The 21284-nt window shown below is 38.8% G+C and overlaps 9 protein-coding genes across 9 annotated transcripts; 3 read left to right on the top strand and 6 right to left on the bottom strand. All coding sequences in view use genetic code 12, as the record gives it.

Annotated features, from left to right (window-relative positions):
• Positions 1-618: 618 nt before the first annotated feature.
• On the bottom strand, positions 619-2052 carry ALD4 (mitochondrial aldehyde dehydrogenase succinate semialdehyde dehydrogenase; the record flags this gene model as incomplete). The annotated part of the gene is made up of 1 exon (XM_001383605.1): positions 619-2052. One exon carries the CDS (start codon positions 2050-2052, stop codon positions 619-621), a length of 1434 nt encoding a protein of 477 aa, XP_001383642.2.
• A 2325-nt stretch (positions 2053-4377) lies between these two features.
• Positions 4378-5364, top strand: CAD1 (cinnamoyl-Coa reductase; the record flags this gene model as incomplete). Its single annotated transcript, XM_001383926.1, has 1 exon — positions 4378-5364. One exon carries the CDS (start codon positions 4378-4380, stop codon positions 5362-5364), a length of 987 nt encoding a protein of 328 aa, XP_001383963.1.
• A 1028-nt stretch (positions 5365-6392) lies between these two features.
• On the bottom strand, positions 6393-7862 carry HOL41 (major facilitator superfamily multidrug-resistance protein; the record flags this gene model as incomplete). The annotated part of the gene is made up of 1 exon (XM_001383604.1): positions 6393-7862. One exon carries the CDS (start codon positions 7860-7862, stop codon positions 6393-6395), a length of 1470 nt encoding a protein of 489 aa, XP_001383641.2.
• Positions 7863-8487: 625 nt separating this feature from the next.
• Positions 8488-9723, top strand: NHG1.1 (Salicylate hydroxylase (Salicylate 1-monooxygenase); the record flags this gene model as incomplete). The annotated part of the gene is made up of 1 exon (XM_001383925.1): positions 8488-9723. One exon carries the CDS (start codon positions 8488-8490, stop codon positions 9721-9723), a length of 1236 nt encoding a protein of 411 aa, XP_001383962.1.
• A 375-nt stretch (positions 9724-10098) lies between these two features.
• PICST_57210 (hypothetical protein) lies at positions 10099-11091 on the bottom strand (the record flags this gene model as incomplete). The annotated part of the gene is made up of 1 exon (XM_001383603.1): positions 10099-11091. One exon carries the CDS (start codon positions 11089-11091, stop codon positions 10099-10101), a length of 993 nt encoding a protein of 330 aa, XP_001383640.1.
• Positions 11092-11489: 398 nt separating this feature from the next.
• On the top strand, positions 11490-12371 carry UMH1 (degradation of aromatic compounds; the record flags this gene model as incomplete). The annotated part of the gene is made up of 1 exon (XM_001383924.1): positions 11490-12371. One exon carries the CDS (start codon positions 11490-11492, stop codon positions 12369-12371), a length of 882 nt encoding a protein of 293 aa, XP_001383961.1.
• A 716-nt stretch (positions 12372-13087) lies between these two features.
• Positions 13088-15370, bottom strand: YIN1 (Fungal specific transcription factor; the record flags this gene model as incomplete). The annotated part of the gene is made up of 2 exons (XM_001383602.1): positions 13088-14752; positions 14894-15370. 2 exons carry the CDS (start codon positions 15368-15370, stop codon positions 13088-13090), a joined length of 2142 nt encoding a protein of 713 aa, XP_001383639.2.
• Positions 15371-16607: 1237 nt separating this feature from the next.
• Positions 16608-17822, bottom strand: OYE2.2 (NAPDH dehydrogenase (old yellow enzyme); the record flags this gene model as incomplete). Its single annotated transcript, XM_001383601.1, has 1 exon — positions 16608-17822. The coding sequence occupies one exon, from the start codon at positions 17820-17822 to the stop codon at positions 16608-16610; it is 1215 nt and encodes a 404-aa protein (XP_001383638.1).
• Positions 17823-19206: 1384 nt separating this feature from the next.
• OYE3.1 (NADPH dehydrogenase (OYE31)) lies at positions 19207-20475 on the bottom strand (the record flags this gene model as incomplete). Its single annotated transcript, XM_001383600.1, has 1 exon — positions 19207-20475. One exon carries the CDS (start codon positions 20473-20475, stop codon positions 19207-19209), a length of 1269 nt encoding a protein of 422 aa, XP_001383637.2.
• Positions 20476-21284: the final 809 nt, after the last annotated feature.

Genomic DNA, 21284 nt, shown 5'->3' with positions numbered 1-21284 from the left:
TCTAGAAAGAATGCGAAAAATACTATAAAAATCTTAACTGCTGCAAAAAAATTCTACCTGCCCTGAAAGTAGTACCATTCGAAAGCCTTTATTCAATGAAGTAAGGATTCATCACCTTTAAATTTTACAAAATCCTAATGCTCTAATTATTACCATTAAAATATGGTTACATGGTCCTTGGTCACAGGATACAACAGGTGAGAATAAAAATTTGAAAGTCCGAACCCTTAGTTAATCCCATAGTTGAGTACCTTACTATCTAAATGCTGTTTTATGTAGTGGTTAGTTTGATATGCTCTTAGTTAACTGTGGTACTATATAGATAGAGGTGGAAAGAATTTCCAAAATAGTAAGATTTGAATGAACCAAAAAAAGGTATTGAGGTGGAAATAAAAATGATAGTACTGAGAATTATTCTCTAAACAATGAATGTCACAGCCAAACATGAAAGAGTGGCAACAGAGAATGTGACTCTCATGAAGGTAGCAGAACCCTCATAGACTGGGTCAGAGGGGATGGTGTAGCTGGAGAGGCATGTGAAATGGTGATAGCAGTGAGAATTGTCGAAAGACCATCATTAGTTCGAGTTACTGTTTGGGCGGTGGTGTAAACTATCTATCACTGGCTTAGGGTAATAGTTTTTGTGATAGAAAAGTCATCAATTCCCCATGTCGAGTTGAATCTTCCAGTTCCACTTGATTTAACACCACCGTGTGGAAGAGTTGGTTCATCATGGATAGTTGGACTATTGATATGTACACCACCGACATGGATCTTCTTTGCGGTTTCTAAGGCTTCCAAAACATTATGGGACCAAATAGAAGCCTTCAACCCATAGTCAACTCTGTTTAATTCCTTGACTAGTTTGTTCGTATTGGCATACTTATGCACAGAAAACAAAGGTCCGAAGGATTCAGTGGAATCAAGCAACATGTCTGAAGTGACATTCTCTAATATCAATGGACTGAATGAGCTGCTGTTGACATCAGAATTGAGTTCACCAAACACCAAGTTAGCACCCTTGTCTAGGGCATCCTTTACCAACTCAACAAGCTTTCTTTTGAATGTAATATCTCTTTGAGATATTTGGTAGTCAGGGTCTTTCACGATATCCGCAGCCAGCTCTTTTAATTGGGCAATAAAGTGGTCGTATATAGAATCTTCAACAAAAACCTTGTCTGTGCTCATACATATTTGACCTTTGTGGGACCACGAGCTCCAGATAATACTACCAGCTGCCTTGGTTAAGTCAGCATCCTTTTCAACAATAGAGACGTTCTTCCCTCCTAATTCCATAAGATATGGCACTAAGTACTTACTGGCAACTTCTGCAATTTTCTTCCCAACGAGAGTTGATCCAGTGAAGTTGATCTTTCTGATTGAACCAGTGTGCAAAATCGAGCTAATGAAGGTAGCGTTGTCCTCGGGCTTGATAAATACTAATTGCAATGCCTTAGGTGGTACTCCTGCATCAATGAAGGTTCTGACTATGAGGTAGGCAGATTCTGGAGCCTTCTCGGAAGCCTTCAAGATAACAGAACAACCAGCAGCCAATGGAGCCAAGATGGCTCTACTTGCTAATACAACAGGTGCATTCCAAGGAGAAATAGCAAGAACTGGGCCAATTGGTTGTCTTACAGTAAGTGCAAGGTCAGTGTGAATAGACTGAGCTACAACACCCGTAGGTCTTGAGAGAAGTCCAGTGTATTCCTTCAATTGTGAGACGGACTCATCTGCGTTGACGTGAGAGAACCATGTAGGACCTCCGATGTTCTTGTGCGAGGCGATCAATTCGTCTCTCCTTTCAGTAAGCAAGATAGCAGCTTTGTCAAAAATCTTCACTTTTTCTGCATATGCGAAGGATGACCATTCCTCAAAACCTTGCTCAGCTGCAGCTGCAATTTGGGGGACTGACTTCTTGATGTCAGTCAAGTAAGAAAAGTGGTGAATTATTTCCTCATGGTTATCGTGTGAGTAGACAGGATGTTTTCCTTCAGTGTAGAAAACCTTACCTTCGATAATGCTCGAGAAAGTTGTTGAAGCAGTTGCCATTTTTAGGAATATTGTACTTTTGGAAACAGAAAGTAGCGAAATAATGGAAATGTAAAGATGTAAATGCTAGAAACCAGCTTTTATATATCCAATGATGATGTCCTGCTTCAGAGCTGCTTAGATTTCAGGGTGAAGTTGTGCTATATTTATTGAATCCTACCAAGTCTGAAAAAGATTTCACCAATAAGTCGAAGAAGATATGTATATGCCTTGACTTTATATCATGATCAGTATTTCATTTGTAAGTTTCACTAACGAAAATTCTCCTCCCGTACTGGCTCTGGGGTAAAAGTTTTTTAAGAGTGTGGGGAGAATGAACCAAAAATGTAAAATTACCGGACCGCAATTCCGGTCTATCGGTTAGTTAATCCGTATGCATAGCAAATTAACTCCGAAAATGCGAATTTCAGTTTAAAGTGGGGAGGTCTTTGTGTGCTATGCCGAAGGAAATACCAAAAACCACTATCCCAATGTAGTCAGATCTAAAATATTTTATTATCAAGGATAACCAGTGTTAACTTGCCAAAGGTGATTGTTGACCATGGCAAACTCTACTCCGTGACGTGGGTCGCTCTTTTTGTAATAGTGAGTTTCAGTAAACTTTTACAAGATTTTAGTAACGAGCTTAGCAATGAAGTTATCCCAGACTTCTAGAATCATAAATTAACATTTCTATGATGTCAAACTAGCAAGGAAGTTTGTATTTGTTGGAATAGATATCGCATTCGTGCTTTATTTTAGAACGTCCTTTTGCATCGAAAATTTGAAGTTTTCTTTTCGCAACCATTTTTATATGCTTGTCTGTAATTTAATTACTGTATGATATTCAAACCAAATAGATTTAATCTAGTATCAAAGGGTTGCTTTTTCAATTTATGTCATCTTGAGGGTAATTATACCAAATGTACATCACCCATCTGCCATAGACAGACATAGTCCTTACATTGATAAAGTATCCACAAGCAGATTGCTAGGCAATCTCAAGTAGCGGCTAGGTGTTTGTTAGAAAAAAGTTCACGTCGACTTCATATTAACTTCTGCACGAAGAGTCCATGAGAAAGGAAGACACTTTTAATGTGGTGATTTGGTAGTCTTGATTCTTGAGCTTAAAATGAAGTCCCAATTTAGCTCCATCAATATCTCCTATTTCGAAGAGCAAACCCTTGTTCGTAATAACGAAATATATTCCTTTTTAAGGAAGACACCTTAGCTCTACAAATAGACCTACACACATTATTTAGGGCACCCTCATGGTTCCCATTGCAATTGTATATTACTATTTAGTCTTTGTTCAACCAAATATCGGATAAGATGTTGCTCAGTGAAGAAGGAACTTTCAAAGGAAAAGTAAACGCTGTTGTTTACTCTTGTAGTTAAAATAGATATTCATTTGAGTATATGTTCACCGCATGAACACATTGCGAAATTGATTCTAATGATTGAAAAAGATAAACTTTTTGAGCTGACACTTTTCTCCTTACCCCATATAATGTACATCATCCGGTTCGTACATACCCCACAAACTGTAGAGCTAGTAATAGCAAGGTACTTCTATCCTACTCCTTCTTCTCCGGAACCACCATCACTCCAAAATCGAGGACCAACATTTTGCTATTCACTAAATCTCTTGCGACATTCAGAGACCCTGGCCCCTCCTCAAATGAGGAGCATCCAGAAATCTACCAAAGGAGTGAAAACCAGCTCGTTTCTAGTTTCCATTGGGGTAAGTGAGCCGACATTGCAAATAAATCCAATGTAACACGGAAGCTATTTGCTCCATCGAATGCTTAGTGCGGGAATACTACACAGTCTTAAATAATATTCGGGAAAGCTTTTATCGGGTAAATCAATTTACGATACCAGATTAAAATTAAAAAGAGGGGCATTATATTCATTCCGCCACCCCCACTAAGGCTTAAGTGGGCAAAATTTTACCGATCAACTCCACTTTTCACTACCGCACCACAACCAAGTCGGAAGAGACATGAAGGTAATAGATAGCATTTCTTGTTTTGGAGGCTGCATTCTGACGCTAACTTACATACACCGGCTACTAGTAATCACCAGTGGTTTCATCCCCAGATCTCCACAATCTAACTACAATTATTGCCACACAATGGGCAAAGGTTACTTTTTGATTGCTATACTACCGGTTTAGTCAAGCGGCAATATAAATATGTCACCATATCCAATTGTAATTTGGAATGTTCATTTGTTATCTATCGAATATTTCACTAACTGTTCTTGTACTTTAAAATTGCAAGATTTTAGTGATCTTTCTAGAACAACCTTTTTCGTCTTTGAAATTATACAAAATCTATGATCATGTCTGATGTCTACTTAGTTACTGGTGGATCTGGTTATCTTGCTGGTTTCGTCCTTCTCAACTTGCTTGAACAAGGAGCAAAGATCAAGACCACTCTTCTCTTCCCTGAAGAAGAAGCTCAATTGAGAGAATCGTTGTACTCCTCAAGCGACAATCTTACTAAGGAGATTGTCGATGCAAATTTGAAGGTTTACCAAGCCGATGTGACTTCGGATGACCACTGGACCGAAATCTTTCAAGATGTCAACTATGTTCTTCACTTAGCTTCTCCTTTCCCTCTAGTTCCTCCCAAAGATCCAAATGACTTGATTATTCCAGCAAGAGAAGGTACTTTACGTATCATCCGCTTTGCTTCGAAAACGAACACTGTCAAGCACATGGTCGCCACATCATCTTTTGTTGCAATTGGATTTGGTCACGAGAAACCAGTGTTTACCGAAGAGGACTGGACTGACACAGAAAAAGTGGATGCATACCCACTTTCCAAGACTTTGGCTGAAAGGGCTGCTTGGGAGTATATTAAATCCACCCCCGTCAAATTTGGCTACACTACTATTAACCCAGTCTTGATGATTGGACCTTCCTTGAAGAAGCAAGTTACCAACTCAACTTCATTGAACATCATCAAGAGTATGTTCGACGGTACAAACAAGGATGGAGTTAGACCTGAAACTGTTCATCTTGTGGACATCAGAGATGCTGCCAAGTTGCACATTAAAGCTTTGACCAATAAAAAAGCATCTGGACAAAGAATCTTGGTAGCCTCAGGCCCTACCATTACGTGGGTTGATGTTGCCAACGTCTTGAGAACTACACTTCCAGAAAAGTACCATATAAATTTACCAACCAGAGAAACCGGACCTAGTGAAGTTCGTAAGATCCTCAGCATCGAAAAGGCAAAGAGAATCTTCAACTGGACTCCAATTCCATTTGAAGAGTCTTTGGCCGAAGCTGCCAAAGGTATCATTCAGGAAGGAAAGGTCTAAATGGACCAATTTCCATTATTTCCTGGAGTTGGCCTTCCCTTTAGTTATGTCTAACTTGATTTTATCTACTGAGTTTTACGAAATATCATTTAAAGGAATAGTTTAACAATAGTAGAACCAAACACATGTTGGTCATCTCTTCTCACAGGCTAGTATTAGAGAAAGCTCTCTACAGTGTAACCGCCGATGAGTGTGGCATAATAGTCGGAGTTATGAAGGACATGTTGTGAAAATGTCGCATATCAATATACCTCACGACACTTTTGCAATCGGCTTATACAGTAAGGACTTTTCACACTACTGCGGTAATCACACTCATGGTGGAACGGAAAATCTGACTTTAATCGTTTTGCAAGTAACTACTAAACTAATCTGAACCAATACCACAACCGTTTTCGAAAGTATTCATTTGGATAAAGGTCCAAAGGCACGTGATCAGAAACTACAAAATAGTGATTACATACTCTCTTTTTTTTTAATTGAGTTCGTTATCAGTATTTGAAATTGAGTATCTGCAGTCTTTTCGCAACAATTCCTTGTATTTCTCAACCAAAATAGGAATGTGAAAATTACGTGAGAGCTGTTACCCAGCAATACCAATCTGACCAAGTTTCATTTGGAAGTCGGTGTTCAATTTCTGGGTAAGGAATAATATTAAACAATAAAAAGTATTGAAATAATCCACATTCAACTATAAGTTCGTCTTGGTTGACCCCTGTGTTTGTCAATTTGATTTTGACTAAACTACTTTCAAAATAAGAAGATTGCAGTACGTGGCGAACCAATTTCACAGTTTCCTTCACTGTCCAATTTAGATAATTTGATAAATTCCTTGAAGGAAATCTGTCAATGTATACTTCTCAAATAAGATCTACTTAGATTGACTTTGCAGCCTGTCGATCCAAAAGTTACTCGCAGCAACCACTAAATAAAAGTTGCAAGCACTACATCTACAGGCACAATTGAAAACATATTTTGTAAGCCTGTTTGTAGTTCAATTTATTAAACATAGCCGAGAACTATTTGTTCTAAACCTTTCTACTCATGAAGTGGACGAACGAGGTAACAATCGTACCGAAGACGAATACAAGGCCAATCATCAAACCAGCGGAACCAATGAAGCCCAAATTGGTAAACATGCTTGGAAAGTAGAATGGAGCAACAAAACCATAGACTTGTCTTACAATGGTAATAAATAAACCAATATCAGAAGCATATGCAGGATTACAATCAATCGAATAAGTAATTAAGACTGTTGCAACAATGTTGTTTCCAACTGCCATAATGGCTGCTCCAATCAATGCACTAATACTCCAGTGATCAGGCCTAGCTCTGTCCAAATAAACACCCCAGACAACCAAACCAATGATGACCAACAAGAATCCATTGTAAGAGACATACAAACGGTCAGCAATGATTCTCTTTCCTCCTCGTCTTTTGATACTTTTAGCCATCCACCAATCGGAAAGAGAACCAGCAAGCGCTTCACCTATGACGGAACCAAGAATAAGAGCAATGTAGTGTAAACCTAGTGCTTGCGGACTGAGTTCGAATATAGTACCAAAAGTTTGTGGCATTTCAACGATGAGAACAATATTGGCGTACGCAAAAGTAACACTGAGAGCAATAACAATAGTACCTATTCTCCAGTTTAAGCCCTGCTTTAATGGCAGAATAAAAGATCCTAAAGTGACCTTATTGTTATTACGTCTGTAAATCCCAATCAATTTGATTATACCGCTTGGTTCTTCTAATTTATCGCCTCTGTTGTAGACCGTTTCCTTTGAGAAGAAAAACAACACAACTTGAATTGCGTTGAATATAGCGAACATGAAGAAGATCCATTTCTTAGTAGAGTATTGCATTATGAAACCGGAGATAAAGGGACCAGATGGAGTACCAAGAACAAAACCAAGAGACCACCAACCATTTTTCATACCTCTTTCGTGACTAAAAGACAAGTCAGAAACCACTGCGCTACCCAAAGCAGATGCTGTAGCAGCACAAAAAGCATACAAACATCTTGTAGCCATTTGTTGACCGTAGGTTTTGACATAAGCACCAGCAATATTTATGCCAATAGCACAAAAAGCAGTATACATGAGAATGGACCTTCTTCCGTAAGTATTCATAATAGGAACCCAAAAAAATGGCAAAACACCAACAACAGCAATTTGAGCAGAAGTTAAGTAAGAAGATGTTGGAACATCAACACCATACTGTACAGCCATATCTTCATAAGCGGGAGTAAGAGACGCAGAAAAATAATTACCCAAAAAACATTGGAAGGCGATAATCAAAATTTCGTAGTTCTTTCTCCAAGTGGGCCAGTTGAGTGGATCTTCTGGGTCCATAGAAGGTAGAGGATCTAAGTCAACTGTCCCATGTCTTTGCATAAGATAATCAATATGTTCACGAGAAAGTTCTGACAAATTTTCATCCAGAACAGTTTCGATATGGTTCTGAGAGTGCTTTTCAATATCGCTAACCAAAGACATTATGTATATTTATTGTATGGAATGGTAATTTTTAGACCAGAAGTTATCGCTAAATGAGAATGATAACAAACATTTATACAAAAAAAAATCTAGATTTGTATGTTGCAACTGACTTGGGGTAAATGGAACTTTAGATTATTTTCCAGATACACTGTTTAGGATACCCCACCCCATTTTTGTTCCAAATGTAGGCTCTAAAAAATAAATTTCAGCGAATACAAATGTTTGAATATATAATTGAATAAACACTGTGGAGACTACTTTAACCTCTCCTCGGTATTTTCTATGGAGGAATATATGAGAATTTTATGTACCCCGCCATGGTTTGGATCTAATTCTCCACTTTTTAGGAAGCAAGATCCGATTTATTTTTCAAGACCAAGTTTCCCCAAAAATGCTTTATGTAGTACGCAAGCGCGGAGTGTAGCCCCGAACAACATGTTAGTTAGAGCGCATACGAAGCCGATAGAACAACCAAAAAATAGGGTAGACATGGGGTAACAGCAAGAAAAGCCGAATCCTCCAAATAGGATATGTTGAATATATAAGGCCCCCTTCGGCTCTCGTTGACTTGCCTGAATGAAGTTAGAGACATCAACTATTTCATCTGAAACACTCAACAAAAATGACTGCAACTCATTTCAACATTATTATCTGCGGTGGTGGTATTGGAGGCATTGCTGCTTCCATCGGCTTGAGGAAGAAAGGTCACAATGTTACTATTTTAGAAGGTTCATCATCTTTAAGTGAAGTTGGTGCTGGTATCCAAATGCCTCCCAACTCCGTTCATGTCCTTAAGGAGTATGGTATCTTCGACAAATTCTTGCCTTACATTACCAGGCCAAAAAACATTTGTCTCAGAAGATATGACAATGGTAAGGTTCTCTCCATGACTCCATTGGATCCAGAGATGACAAAGTCCTATGGTAACCCATACGTTTTGATTCATCGTGCTGATTACCAAAGAATCTTGCACGAATCTGCACTAGAACTTGGAGTTGAATACAAACTCAACTCTAGAATAGCTTCCGTTGACCAAGAAGCAGTTACTGTTACTATGGTTGATGGTAATATCCACCAAGCTGACATCATTGTTGGAGCTGATGGTATTCGTTCGAAGGTTAGAGATAGTGCAGTAGTTACCGAAGAAAAAGTACTACCACTTAAATGTTCAAACTGTGCCTACAGAGCTACTATTCCAAGGGAAGTAATGTTGTCTGACCCAGAAATTGCTCATCTTATGACTGATGTCAACTCCAACTGCTGGATAGGTTACAGACGACACATTATGGCATACCCAATAAGAAATGGAGAGCTATACAATATGGTGTTGTGTCATCCTGGTGAAGCCTCTGTTGGTGTCTGGAATGAACCTGGCGATGTAGAAGAAATGAGACACCACTACAGAAACTTCGATCCCATTGTTGTTAGACTTTTATCAAAGGTTCAATCTGTTCTCAAGTGGGTTCTTGCCGATTTGCCTATGCTTCCACGTTATGTCAGTGAGAGCGGCAAAGTCGTTTTGATTGGAGATGCAGCTCATGCTATGTTGCCATATTTGGCTCAAGGGGCTGCTCAAGCTATTGAAGACGGCGCTACCTTGGCAGACGAAATCAACATGTGCAAGTCCAGCAGCGACATCCCAGCTGCTCTTAAAAACTACCAAAAGAGAAGAAAGAGAAGAGTTGAGGCTGTTCAAGCAGGTGCTCACAAAAATGGTCACGTCTGGCACTTACCAGATGGTGAAGAGCAAGAAGAAAGAGATACTAAAATGATGAAGAGAGATGATAATAACCCAGATCAATGGTCTGATATTGAATACCAACGCTGGCTCTTTGGATGGAACGCTTTTATTGATTAGTTTATTTATTAGTCATAATTTATGTATAGGCGGCTGTTCTTCAAGTAAGCTAATGTGAGGTTACTTATAGGATTTTGTATTAGAAATAAAACAAAATTGAAATGAATTTTGTATACTGCATAATGGATTGCTGCAAGATTCCAAATTTGGCATTATTTTCCTTGTAACTTCAAGCATAGATAAAGAATAAGGCAGAAAAAGAAACTTAGGGTGGATGACATCTAACACTAGATGTTAGCCCAGTGCACATGACCATGACACAGACCTATAGACATGGCCTGCTCTTACTGATCATAGAACTCTTCCTTTCAATCTAGACATGGATTAACACTAATTAATTTGCAGAACATATAACACCTACTTACACAAAAACACCTAGTTATGCTTCTTCAAGTCGGAACTGTGAATTCTCAAGTTTTTGAGCAATGGGGTGTCCGAGAAGTTGAAGAGATAAGCTTGTTCTTCACTGTCATTAAAGTGCTTGAATGGCATGTTACAAGGAATACAGAAGACATCACTGTTTTCCCAGTTGAAAACATTCTCTTCACCGTCGTCACCGTAGACAATAGTATGGCCCTTACCTTCGTAGACACAGAAAACGAAAGAACTGTTTTCTTGACGGACAGGAGTAGAAGCACTTGGAGAAACTCTCAAGGCTTCAGCGCCAAGTATAGAGGATACGTACTTTTCAGGATTTTCCTGGTCACGATATTCGAAAATAGCAAAGTCACCCTTAATACTGTCAAGCTTGTCTTGGACTGGTTGCCATGGGAACTTCATTGGAGTGTTTTCATTATCAACAGCTGGGAATCTGTCTTCTTCATAGTAATCAGTGTAGTTCACGGGAATTGATTGCCACATTGGCAAGTCCAAACCATCTAACCAGATCATAGGACCATTTCCATCCTTACCATGATCGTGCCAGCAGTTTCTTGGGGTTAAAAGTACGTCACCTCTTTGCATTGACATTCTAGTTCCCTCGACATTAGTGAAACCTCCTTGTCCTTCAAGGATGAATCTAAGAGCAAAAGCAACGTGTCTATGGGCAGCAGCAACTTCACCAGGTCTAATATATTGAAGACCAGCATACAAAGTTTCAGTAGTTCGGGGACCATTTAACTTTGGATTAACCAACATAAGCACTCTTCTCTCAGCAAGTTCTGTTGGAACAAGACGTCCAGATTCATCTAAGATTGGCTTTAATTTCTTGTAGTTCCAGAGATGAGGAACTGAAATTGGGTTTGGCTTGGGAGGAGACAACTTCTTCAATATCTTCCATAATGGAGCGACGTTTTCAGCGGGCATGCTTTTTAACAAAGCATCATTTTCCTGCGCTTCTTGAGAGCGTGGTGTAGCAGCTGGAGTCATTGCGAGTATAGTTTGGTTTGTCGGTGTTGAATATCATCCAAATCGGGGATAGAGAAGCTGGCCATGTGTGACGATTTATATAAGTTTTGCAAATAGTGGGTGCAAGACGGAGCCTTGTTCCGATAAGTCGGATGCAAATAAGTGGGGATAGATTGTAGAGTTAGTTTCGGGATTCGGGATGAATTCCGTGCCGATACTTCCTTGATCGGAGCTCGGAGCTTTTAGGGCTAATCAGCAATCAAAGAAATTTGAGCGGAGTAAATATAAATAATAGGAATGTTGTTCCGAAGTTTATTCAGGAACTGGTCTACATGAATGAAATATATACCAGGCTAAATCCTGATTTCGTACGAGATTTAGAGTTCGCGACAATAACTATTTCAATAACAAAACGAATAATGACCCCTACTTGGAAGAGATTAATTAGATTCGTCGCTCAAGACGGAAAGACCTATAGAGGTGAACCTATTGTCTCTGATGCTGACTACGATGTTGGCAAGCAATTCTTGCAAGGTAAACAGATCATGGCCAAGGTTATCACTGGTGATATCTTTGATAATGCTGTTGTGACTGATGTTATCAAGGAAGTAAAGACTTTGTTGGGTCCTCTTACTCCCGATGATGTTCCCATGGTGAAGTGTGTAGGTTTGAACTTCATGAAACACATCCAGGAAGGTGGCAGAACCCCACCACCATTCCCATCCATTTTCTACAAGACAAGTTTCAGTGTTGCAGACTTCGGAGAAGACATTCCAATTCCTAAGATCGCTCAATCCAAATGTGATTATGAAGGTGAATTGTGTATTGTTATTGGCAAGACCGGAAAAAATATCAAGGAAGAAGAAGCATTGAGTTATGTTGCTGGTTATGTTACTGGCAACGATGTGTCTTCCCGTAACTGGCAGAAGGACCCAGAATTCGCCGGAAGTGTTCCTCAATGGTGTTTCTCTAAGAGTTTCGACAAGTACGCTCCATTGGGTCCAGCCTTGGTTTCACCACAAGTGATTCAAAATCCAGGAAACCTTAGCCTACAAACTACCGTTAACGGCGAAATACGTCAAGATGCCAACACTGACGATCTTTTGTTTGGAGTTCCAAGAATCATTTCCTTCATTTCGCAAAGCACTACATTGGAAATGGGAACTGTCATCATGACCGGAACTCCAAGTGGTGTTGCGTTAGGTATGAAGCCAACCCCTGTGTATCTTCAAAACGGAGACGTTGTTGAGGTAGCTATTGATCAAATCGGCACACTTTCTAATAAAATGGTGTTCGAATAAATAATCAGAATAAGTTTATAGAACGCATTACATGGAACTAGAGAAAATAATGCCATCGTACAAACATGTGAAGAAATGTCAATAATGATTGAAGAAGGCCCGGAAACAGATAGGAATTTTTAGAGAAGAAGTTTTGGAATCCCGGGAATAATGGCCAAATAGTCTTGACATAATAAATTTGTACCCATAGAACATTTTGCTGCTAAAGGAGGTTATTCATTGGGCCTTTTGAGCTTTGGCTATCAAACTTCTGTGAATGTGGAATTCTAGAAATGATATCTGTACCTGTATCATTTCAATGTGACTGGTTTTGTATTACAAGAAAATTGCTTAACGGATTCCACGACCAAATCTAGTAAATTAGTGTAGAGGCAACAGCAAGATAAAAAATAATCGATAGTCAAAAAATATGTGTATTGGTGGGGTCCGATTTTTACGTGCATACAAAATATGCGGTACAAGATCTTGACCCCTCTCTTACACAAAATATAGAAAGGTCCGCACTACAATCTGCTATCTGGTAACAAGAACATAATTCAGCAAAATGTAATGTACCGGATAGCTTTGTCATATCGCCATGAAAAAGTGACAGTAATACAGGAGTCGTTTCAACTAGCCAGCGGTAATTTATTCGGTTCTTTTATTGAACCCCTCTAGCGAATAATATTGAACTACACATTCGAAGCTGAAATTAGTTCGGCCGATAAAATCCAATTCTAGCTGGAAAACCGATTCATTTCTTCTCGGTAGAAGAAAGGACCTCCAAATGGCCCTGCTGTATCATACAATAATGAATAGAGAATATCGGAAGGAATATGCGAAGGACTGTTTTGGGCCGAGTCGCTGCCGACCGTAGGAATGTCAATATGCCGCTTGTGTCGGAAGGCGGAAGCGTGAACTCTTTCTCCCATGATCTCCAATATCTTCAAACACCGCACTGCCGACTCTGATTCATCTTGGTAGCCGGCCAACATTTCTAACCCGTTGGTCCATGCAGTGGTAAAGACTTCCGTGCTGGTTTCTTCTTGTAGGGTGGGCTTAAGTTTAGCTGCCAACATAACAGTCTCCGCACTGTACAAGTAGAACACAGTGTACCAACTAGCTGGCAATATCTCTATGTCCTCCGCTCTATATTTCTTAACCACCTGAATCAACTCGATCGCAGCTTCCACACAAAGCAAGGAGATCGAATTTGTGGTATGGGAAATTAATTCGGAGTGAATTTCCCGCCTGTTTGCAGCATATTTTTTAGGAAATAATACACGGCGATATAGTACCATCTTCAAATGCAAGTACCGCAAGTGGAGAATGATACTCTGACGACGGAAAGGCTTTTCGTGCAACTCAAACCCGAACTTAATATGCTTAGGTACATTTTCATGGAATTTATGGAGTCTCTCTTCGATTTTAAAAATACTGAGAAAGAGATCAAAAAATTCAGGTTCACTGCTAGAATAGAAAATCTTCAAAATGTCTGCAAGTATGTCGTAGAGCTTAACCGTTTCATTAAAAAAACACATGTAAGATGGATTAGAAGAGGGTACGTAGGAATCGTCTAAGATATTCTCATCATCAATCGCTGAAGGTAAAGACATACGGGACTCATGCATTACCATCATGGGTCTTCCTAAAGTCATTGATACTATCCTATCCATCATTAAACAACCATGCCATAATCTCTCTCTCATCTCTTTTTCAATGTAACTGTTAGTAGACTCAAGATTCTGTTCCTCGTGTAACCCCAAACCCTGCGCCATTCGGATGGCCAATCCTATGATGTTCCAACACCCAGCCAGTCTGGTTGTAGCTTGTAAATACTGGCCCGTAAGTATCAACGCTTGTACCAACAAGAGTGACCCGGCATCCATGAGATGAAACCGGAGCAACTCCTGCGATCGCTCAAAGTACATGTCAGCATTGGCAAAGCTTTCCTGATGGTCAATGTCTAACAGGAGTCGACAACCAAATGCAAAAATGATATTAAGAATAGAGTAGAAAAGCTCATCCACCTCATAGGAACCAGCATCAGCAGACCAGATTTCGTCATAGGCTGCCATAAATGTTGGCTTGTGTACAAACGGGTAGAGATTGTAGGTGAAGTCGAAGTAGTTTCTTATGTAACGATCAGCGATACTCCGTGGAGGAACCAACATATCTGATAACCCTTTGGTGCTTCTAGCATCGTTACGAGACATCTTGTACTTGGCTCGTTCCACAAATTTCTTGTTTTCCGAGTCCGACCTTTGGGGACCTCCATCTACAGTTAAAGCAAGTTCTTTCATGAACGAAACTGCTGCTGAAGATCCGTAGAAGTTCTTGTCTTTGCTCCTGTCATCAGAAAGAGAGCCAGCTCCCATGGCATCTGCACTGGTCTCTTCATCCTTATACGTTCCCGAAATGACCAGGCCATTTACACCATATTCCACAGAATGCTTATCGTCGTAGTTCAACATCAACGATTTTTTGTTATTGGAGTTGATGTAGGCAAATGAAGGAGCATGGATATCATTCAGGGAGCCCACGGACATGGCGGAGAACCCCGAGTTACGGATAGGTTGAGGCGTAATGCGGTTATTGATTGAGTTAGGTAGTTGTTGTATTGAATACTGAGTGTGGTAATGTATTTGATTTTGTTGGTTAATCTGATTTTGATTTTGGCTGTGAAGAAGTTCACCACTAGAAGAGGAATCAATTCCGAGACCTTCTATTGGATTTGCTGTCGAGCCGTTGTTATTAACATTCAAATTGACGTTATCGTTAAATTTGTCTCTGCCTTGAGATTTTAGGATTTTCAACTTCTCTTCGAGTGTCTTGACATACTGAACAGAAACCTGAGCTCGAGGGTATTTACGCTCAAATTTACATGGAATTTTGCGCTTCATACATGTTCCACAAACCGGTTGCACTCCGTCGCAACGTGTTTTCCTTTGGCGACACCTGTCGCAAGCCAAATTGGTACGCCCTCTCTTTGGTGTGGATTCTTTAACCACAGTAGTCATTCTGGGAAGTTTACTCGTGTAAGAAAAGAAAGATACAAAACTTAAAAGAAATCTAAAATCAAGAGTATGGGGGAAGTGAAGTACTTTCTTTCGCAGTGCATACTTTCCTGCAGGATACACCTTGAGATTAGTATTTTTTTGGTGAGATAGGGCGGATAAGTGGTTGAAATACCTAGAGATTAAGGAATAACTCCACCACATCTCTGTATTTTCAAGTTCTATTGATAGATGGGTGTACCGCAAATTTACAGAGTAGTGTAATTTGTAAAATTTAATCTTGAGCACTATCTACATCTCAACGAATAATTGAGTTAGTCATTCATTAGCTTTTATAGATTATAATGTGTCATTACTATTAAGACGAAATACCACCCTCAAAAGTAATGGAAGCGAAAGGAAGTAAATTAAATTATAAATTAGAGCAAAATTCAAAAAAAAATCATTATAGCATAGTTTTGATTTATATCGTATTTTACTATTTTAAAAACCCAAAATCAATATCCACTCTCCATCCAAAAAGAGATTTTCGTATCATAGGTAATGTAAAGATACATGTGTCATTTTCTTTGAGTTATTTTAGAAAGAAAAACCTGGTGAGATATATATACAACACCAGTAGGATATCCTTGTCCATGCCTAGCCTAACTGACGATAATTTATTCTCAAATATAATGGAAATTTGTATTTTATTATCACTTCTAATTTTCCATTTCCCATGATTGCTATTCCTTTCTAGTATACTGAGAATAAGTCATCCTTTAGACTGTACCATATTCTAATATTCATAACTTTTCCTTTACTTTAATAACTCTCCCAATTATTGTGTACAAGTTGTCTAAAAAAAATGCGAAAATTTATATAAAATATCAATTGCTGCAAAAATGTTCCGCCTGCCTAAAAAGTAGAACCATTCAAGTACCTTCACTCAATTAAGTAAAGATTCATGATCTTCGAATCGTACAAAAAAAAAAAACTCTTGATGCATTATATATCCATATATCCATATATTCATTTAAAATGGTCTCTCGGTTCTCTCTTTCAATGTGACATTTGGCACATATAGTTAACCCATATTTAAGCTGCCATAGCTACAGATCCATATTGTGTAGTTCGCCTGTCTATAATACTAGAATCTAGTTTTCGTATGTATTCCATAACTCCATGATTACGGTGATATTTGTTTCTTGAAAAGTTAGCATCTATAGAATAAAATAAAAAAAAACTATGGTTCTTTCCTTTAAGAATCTTGGACTAACGACTTAGGTAGAACTTTGGCTTCAGCTTCTGCATCCACCTCTTCAGAGGATCCAAAGAATTGGTAAGTGTTATAACCGTTATTGTAATTCTTATAGAAGGTCGCTCTGTCATAAGCATTCAATTCAAGGCCATTTTCCAATCTGGAAACCAAGTCAGGGTTAGCAATAAAGTTTCTTCCGAAACCAATCAAGGTACGATTGTCATGGTCTACATCCCTAGCGACAGTCTCCCAGTTCTTTTTGTAGTCATGAGTATACTTTGCCCCTCTCAAAATGACACCCTTCCAGATCTGGTCAATGAATTTAGTGTTAAGGACAGCTTCGGTTCCATCTGAGTTGTAACGACCATCGACAACGCTGATATAGGCCAACTCATTACCTTTATCGGCTCTTCTCTGTAATTCAGAAACAATATAACCAAAGGTAGCAATAGGGTGAATTACTTCGTTCTCAGCCAACATACCTTTGAAATTGTTGAAAGGAGAAATCCTAATAGCCAACTTGTCAGCACCAACCACAGAGATCAAGTGGTCAACCAATTCCAAGGCAAATCTGGCTCTATTTTCAATGGAGCCTCCGTACTTGTCGGTTCTTGTGTTGGAACTTGGGTTAATGAACTGTTCCACTAAGAAACCGTTGGCAGCGTGGATTTCGAGGAAATCAAATCCGGCTTCAATGGCATTTTTAGCAGCGTTGGTATACTGGTTGTAGATAATATCCTTGATCTCGTCCTCGGTCAACATCCTGACAGGGTTTTCAACAGCTTCAGCCGCTTCCTTAGACTTTTCTGATTCATACAAGGCAGAAGGAGAAGTCAATGGTAAACCTTCAGCCTTCAATAAATCAGGAAAACCAACACGACCAACAGCCCACAACTGTACAGAAATGAAACCTCTCTTCTTGTGGACAGCATCGGTGATCTTCTTCCACGACTTGACTTGGTCCTTGTTCCAAATTCCTGGAACATTGGGATAAAGACCTTGGTTCATAGAGATAAGTGTGGCTTCCGTGACCAAAAGAGTGCCAGGCGATGAAGATCTGTCTTCGTAGTAAATAAGTTGCAAGTCCGTGGCAGTGTGATCACCAAAGGCTCTGGTTCTTGTAGTAGGCAAATGGGTGACTCTGTTTTGCAAGGTGACAGAGCCGACCTTAATTGGCTTAAAAAGGTTGGTGGACTTCAAAGAGGTAGCAGTCATTTTTAGCAAACGTTGTTTCTTAAAAACAATTCGTGATAAATACTTCGAAAGTAGTAGAAAATATTTATAAATGCTTCTAGACAAATCAACTAATTCGCATACACACTGTAGTAGAAATCAATCAAGCTGGAAGAAATTTCAAAAGTAATTTATTTGACTGCAAATATCTCGCATTTATAGTGAGTCTCCACACATTTTTTCCAAGGAACCAACTTTATTAGCAGATTGGGCCACAGTAGCTAAGATAAATTCGACGCCAAAACTCGGTACAGGATCCGCGCATGAAAATCGTACTTTCATAATGTGTCCTTCATAAAGGAGATATAAAGGAGATATCGGAGTTAAAGTTAGAGCTGACAGATGTAATCTGAGTTGGCCTCTTTAGTCTTTCTTTCTCTTTACTTGAGATGATACGACTCCAGATTGAAATCACTTGTCATGTTTGGGAGCTACCAATTGGAAACAATTTCTTTTCCACGATTTCAAGTAGAGTTTGATTGTCTTACTAGGTACTTTTTTAACCGTATATGAATGAGACCAAAAAGCTATTCTCATAGGTATATGGTAAATTCTTCTTGAGATTTGCCTTGTGAATCTGACCAAGATTCCTGTGCATATATTCGAAACTCAATTATATGATCCTGTTACAAATTGAAGCGCATTTGCTCTCTCGTACATTGCGAAGAAGGTACACTGCTTTGTAAGGAATATATGTAACAAAAACGATGAAGCACAATTGGGCCTTGATCGTTTTGTACATGAAATGAAATGTTGATCAATTCCTTACTGATTGAACGGGTATCTGAATGCCTTTCATGAATTGGCACGATGTAATAATTTCAATTCATTTTTCCCTCCTCTCCTTTCGGAAGTGACGACAAGAGGAATTTATTAATAGAACGATTTTGATGCTGCCTATTATTTCAATTTCATGATATAAGAAGGACACGAACAAAATTAGACCTATACTAAATTTCTTACTAAAATATTTTTGGTTTGGTTTGGAGTATTAATATTTTATCCAGTTTAATACTTATTTCTAAAATTGTCTATATAATTCACCTAGAATTAACATTTTCAATAGCAACTACACAACCAAGGTAAGAAACTTTTAATATCATCTGCGTTTACAATTCACCATTTAACGCAAACTTTCATTGGATTCCGGTTTCCTGGATCCTAATACAGGATCTTCAATTATACATAAACCCCAGTTGTAGATAAAATCACGATGTAAACGAATAATAAATCACCAAACATTGAATGTATCGTAATAAAATGTATATTTTGTAAGTTTTATCTTGTATATCTCTCCTAGTTTGTCCGTCCTCGATAGAACTCAAACTCGCATAGTAACAGTACTGGAAATGTAATAGACATCATTCTAAGTTTCAGCTTCCTCCGATTTTGCAATTAATTCCAAAATTTGCTGAATTGGTGGAAAAAACGGATATCCATACTGCAAAGGACGGTGAACACGAATTTCCAACTCTTCTGCGAATTTCCAAACCAAGGCAGGGTTATTCAAAAACCCTTTTCCTACAAGAGCAATATCAAACGATCCTTTCTTTAATTCATCCTCAATTAGAGTTGCTGAATTCAAACTACCAACACAAGCAACCAACACCTTTTCTCCAAGTTCGTCCTTAATCGCCTTTGCCAATGGAATATGCATAGGGGCATGTCCTTTGCTCAAACTTTTTCTACTGTATTGTCTATGACAATTACCACCTGAAGAGACATCAATTACATCGACACCATGCTCGACAACAATCGTTGACAACTTTATTGATTCCAGTAAAGTCCAGGCGTCTTCATCTTCGGTATTTTCAATAGCAGAAATTCTCAAGAACAATGGAATAGAGCTAGGAATTCTCGATCTAACTTCATCGACTACTTCTAGAAGAAATCTAATTCTGTTTTCAAAGCTTCCTCCATATTCATCCTTTCTCTTGTTAGAAATCTTGCTGTAAAACTGATTGATAAGATAGCCGTGAGCCCCATGGATTTCGATGGCATCAAAGCCACTAATCTTGACTGCTCTTTCTGCAGCATTCCCAAAATCATTAACGATTCTTGAAATATCGGACTTCGACAATTCATTCGGCTTAACAAGATTTCCGTTGGGACGGAAAACAATTGGAGAGGGAGCAACAATTTCATTTGGCCAACCACCTACTGATTCCTCTGCATTCTGTTCCAAATGAATGTAGTTAGGTTGAGAGCTTGCTTTTCTACCACCATGGTCAAGTTGAATTCCAATAAGTTGTTTTTGCAGATGGGCAAAATCAACTATGTCTTTAAGAGCTTCTGCTTGTTGGTCATTCCAAATTCCTAAATTCTCTGGAGACAAGCGACCTTCGGGACTGACGGAGGTATCTTCAACAAAAGTCAAGCCTGGGCCTCTAAGAAGAAATTGGCCATAGTGAACTAAATGGTAAGGTGTAGCCTGACCATCTCTACCAGCAGAGTATTGACACATTGGGGAAACAACTAAACGATTTTGTAAGATCAATTCCCTGATCTTCAAAGGTGAAAATAGAAGAGGCTTTTTCTGTTTCTCTTGTTGGAAATATGTTCCAGCAGGAACAGGTTGCTCAGGAGAGAAATAGGTAACAGCGTTGGATGATTGCACTTTATCAGTAGAGGACATATCGTAGAGATGTGTGTTGAGTAAGTTATCAGATATATATAATTCTGGAACTTATGTGTCCTTTTATATCTCCATTTGAAACCTTGTGTGGATAGGTTGCAAAAGGTAAGGACCATTAAATGCAGTATTTCGGAAAACAAGAGCTACTTAATTTGCAACCGCTGCAGGAATTGATGTTATGTGCAGAGTTGATTTCCAAAGGTATCAATCAGCGGATTTCATAGTAGGGTATCTGATCTGAACCAGCATAAGCATGGAAAACAGTAGTGATTCCCTCCATTAAGTTAAGTTTCATTGGATGGAACATTTCAGGTACTTCTGCGGGTACCAGAATTTTCAATGATGTGTGTGCTATTCAATACCGTAACCTCAGCATTCACAAAATTAATTTTATTGCTGTGCTTCAAAGTGAGCCAGTTTTTATCCTAGTTTTGGAGTGATTGCAGAGTTAAGGCACACAAGGGGCTTTGTAATGGCAACCACATTGGTTCAAATATATTATGTAGTCGATGTAACATTTCGCACTCATAGTTAAGCCATAGATACAAGAATATTTTGATCTAAATCAGAAGAAACGGATGTTCTAGGTTTGAATTCGCTTCATAGTCTTACGATCCGCTATTACAGTTATAGCAGCAAACTGGTCAGTTTATTTTTTTCGCGTTATTGCAATAAAGCTAGACTGTGTTGTGGAAAGATTTTCATTGAAAGTTTCCGAAGTAGATCAAACAGGGTTCTACTTTGCAATAGAAATTCTTATCAGATGACAACAGTCAGCAGTACAAAAATATAATCTGACAAAAGCTCGT

This window comes from Scheffersomyces stipitis, chromosome 3, assembly GCF_000209165.1.
Source record: "Scheffersomyces stipitis CBS 6054 chromosome 3, complete sequence".
Lineage (NCBI taxonomy): Eukaryota > Fungi > Ascomycota > Pichiomycetes > Serinales > Debaryomycetaceae > Scheffersomyces > Scheffersomyces stipitis.
This window is presented reverse-complemented; position numbering and strand designations above follow the sequence as displayed.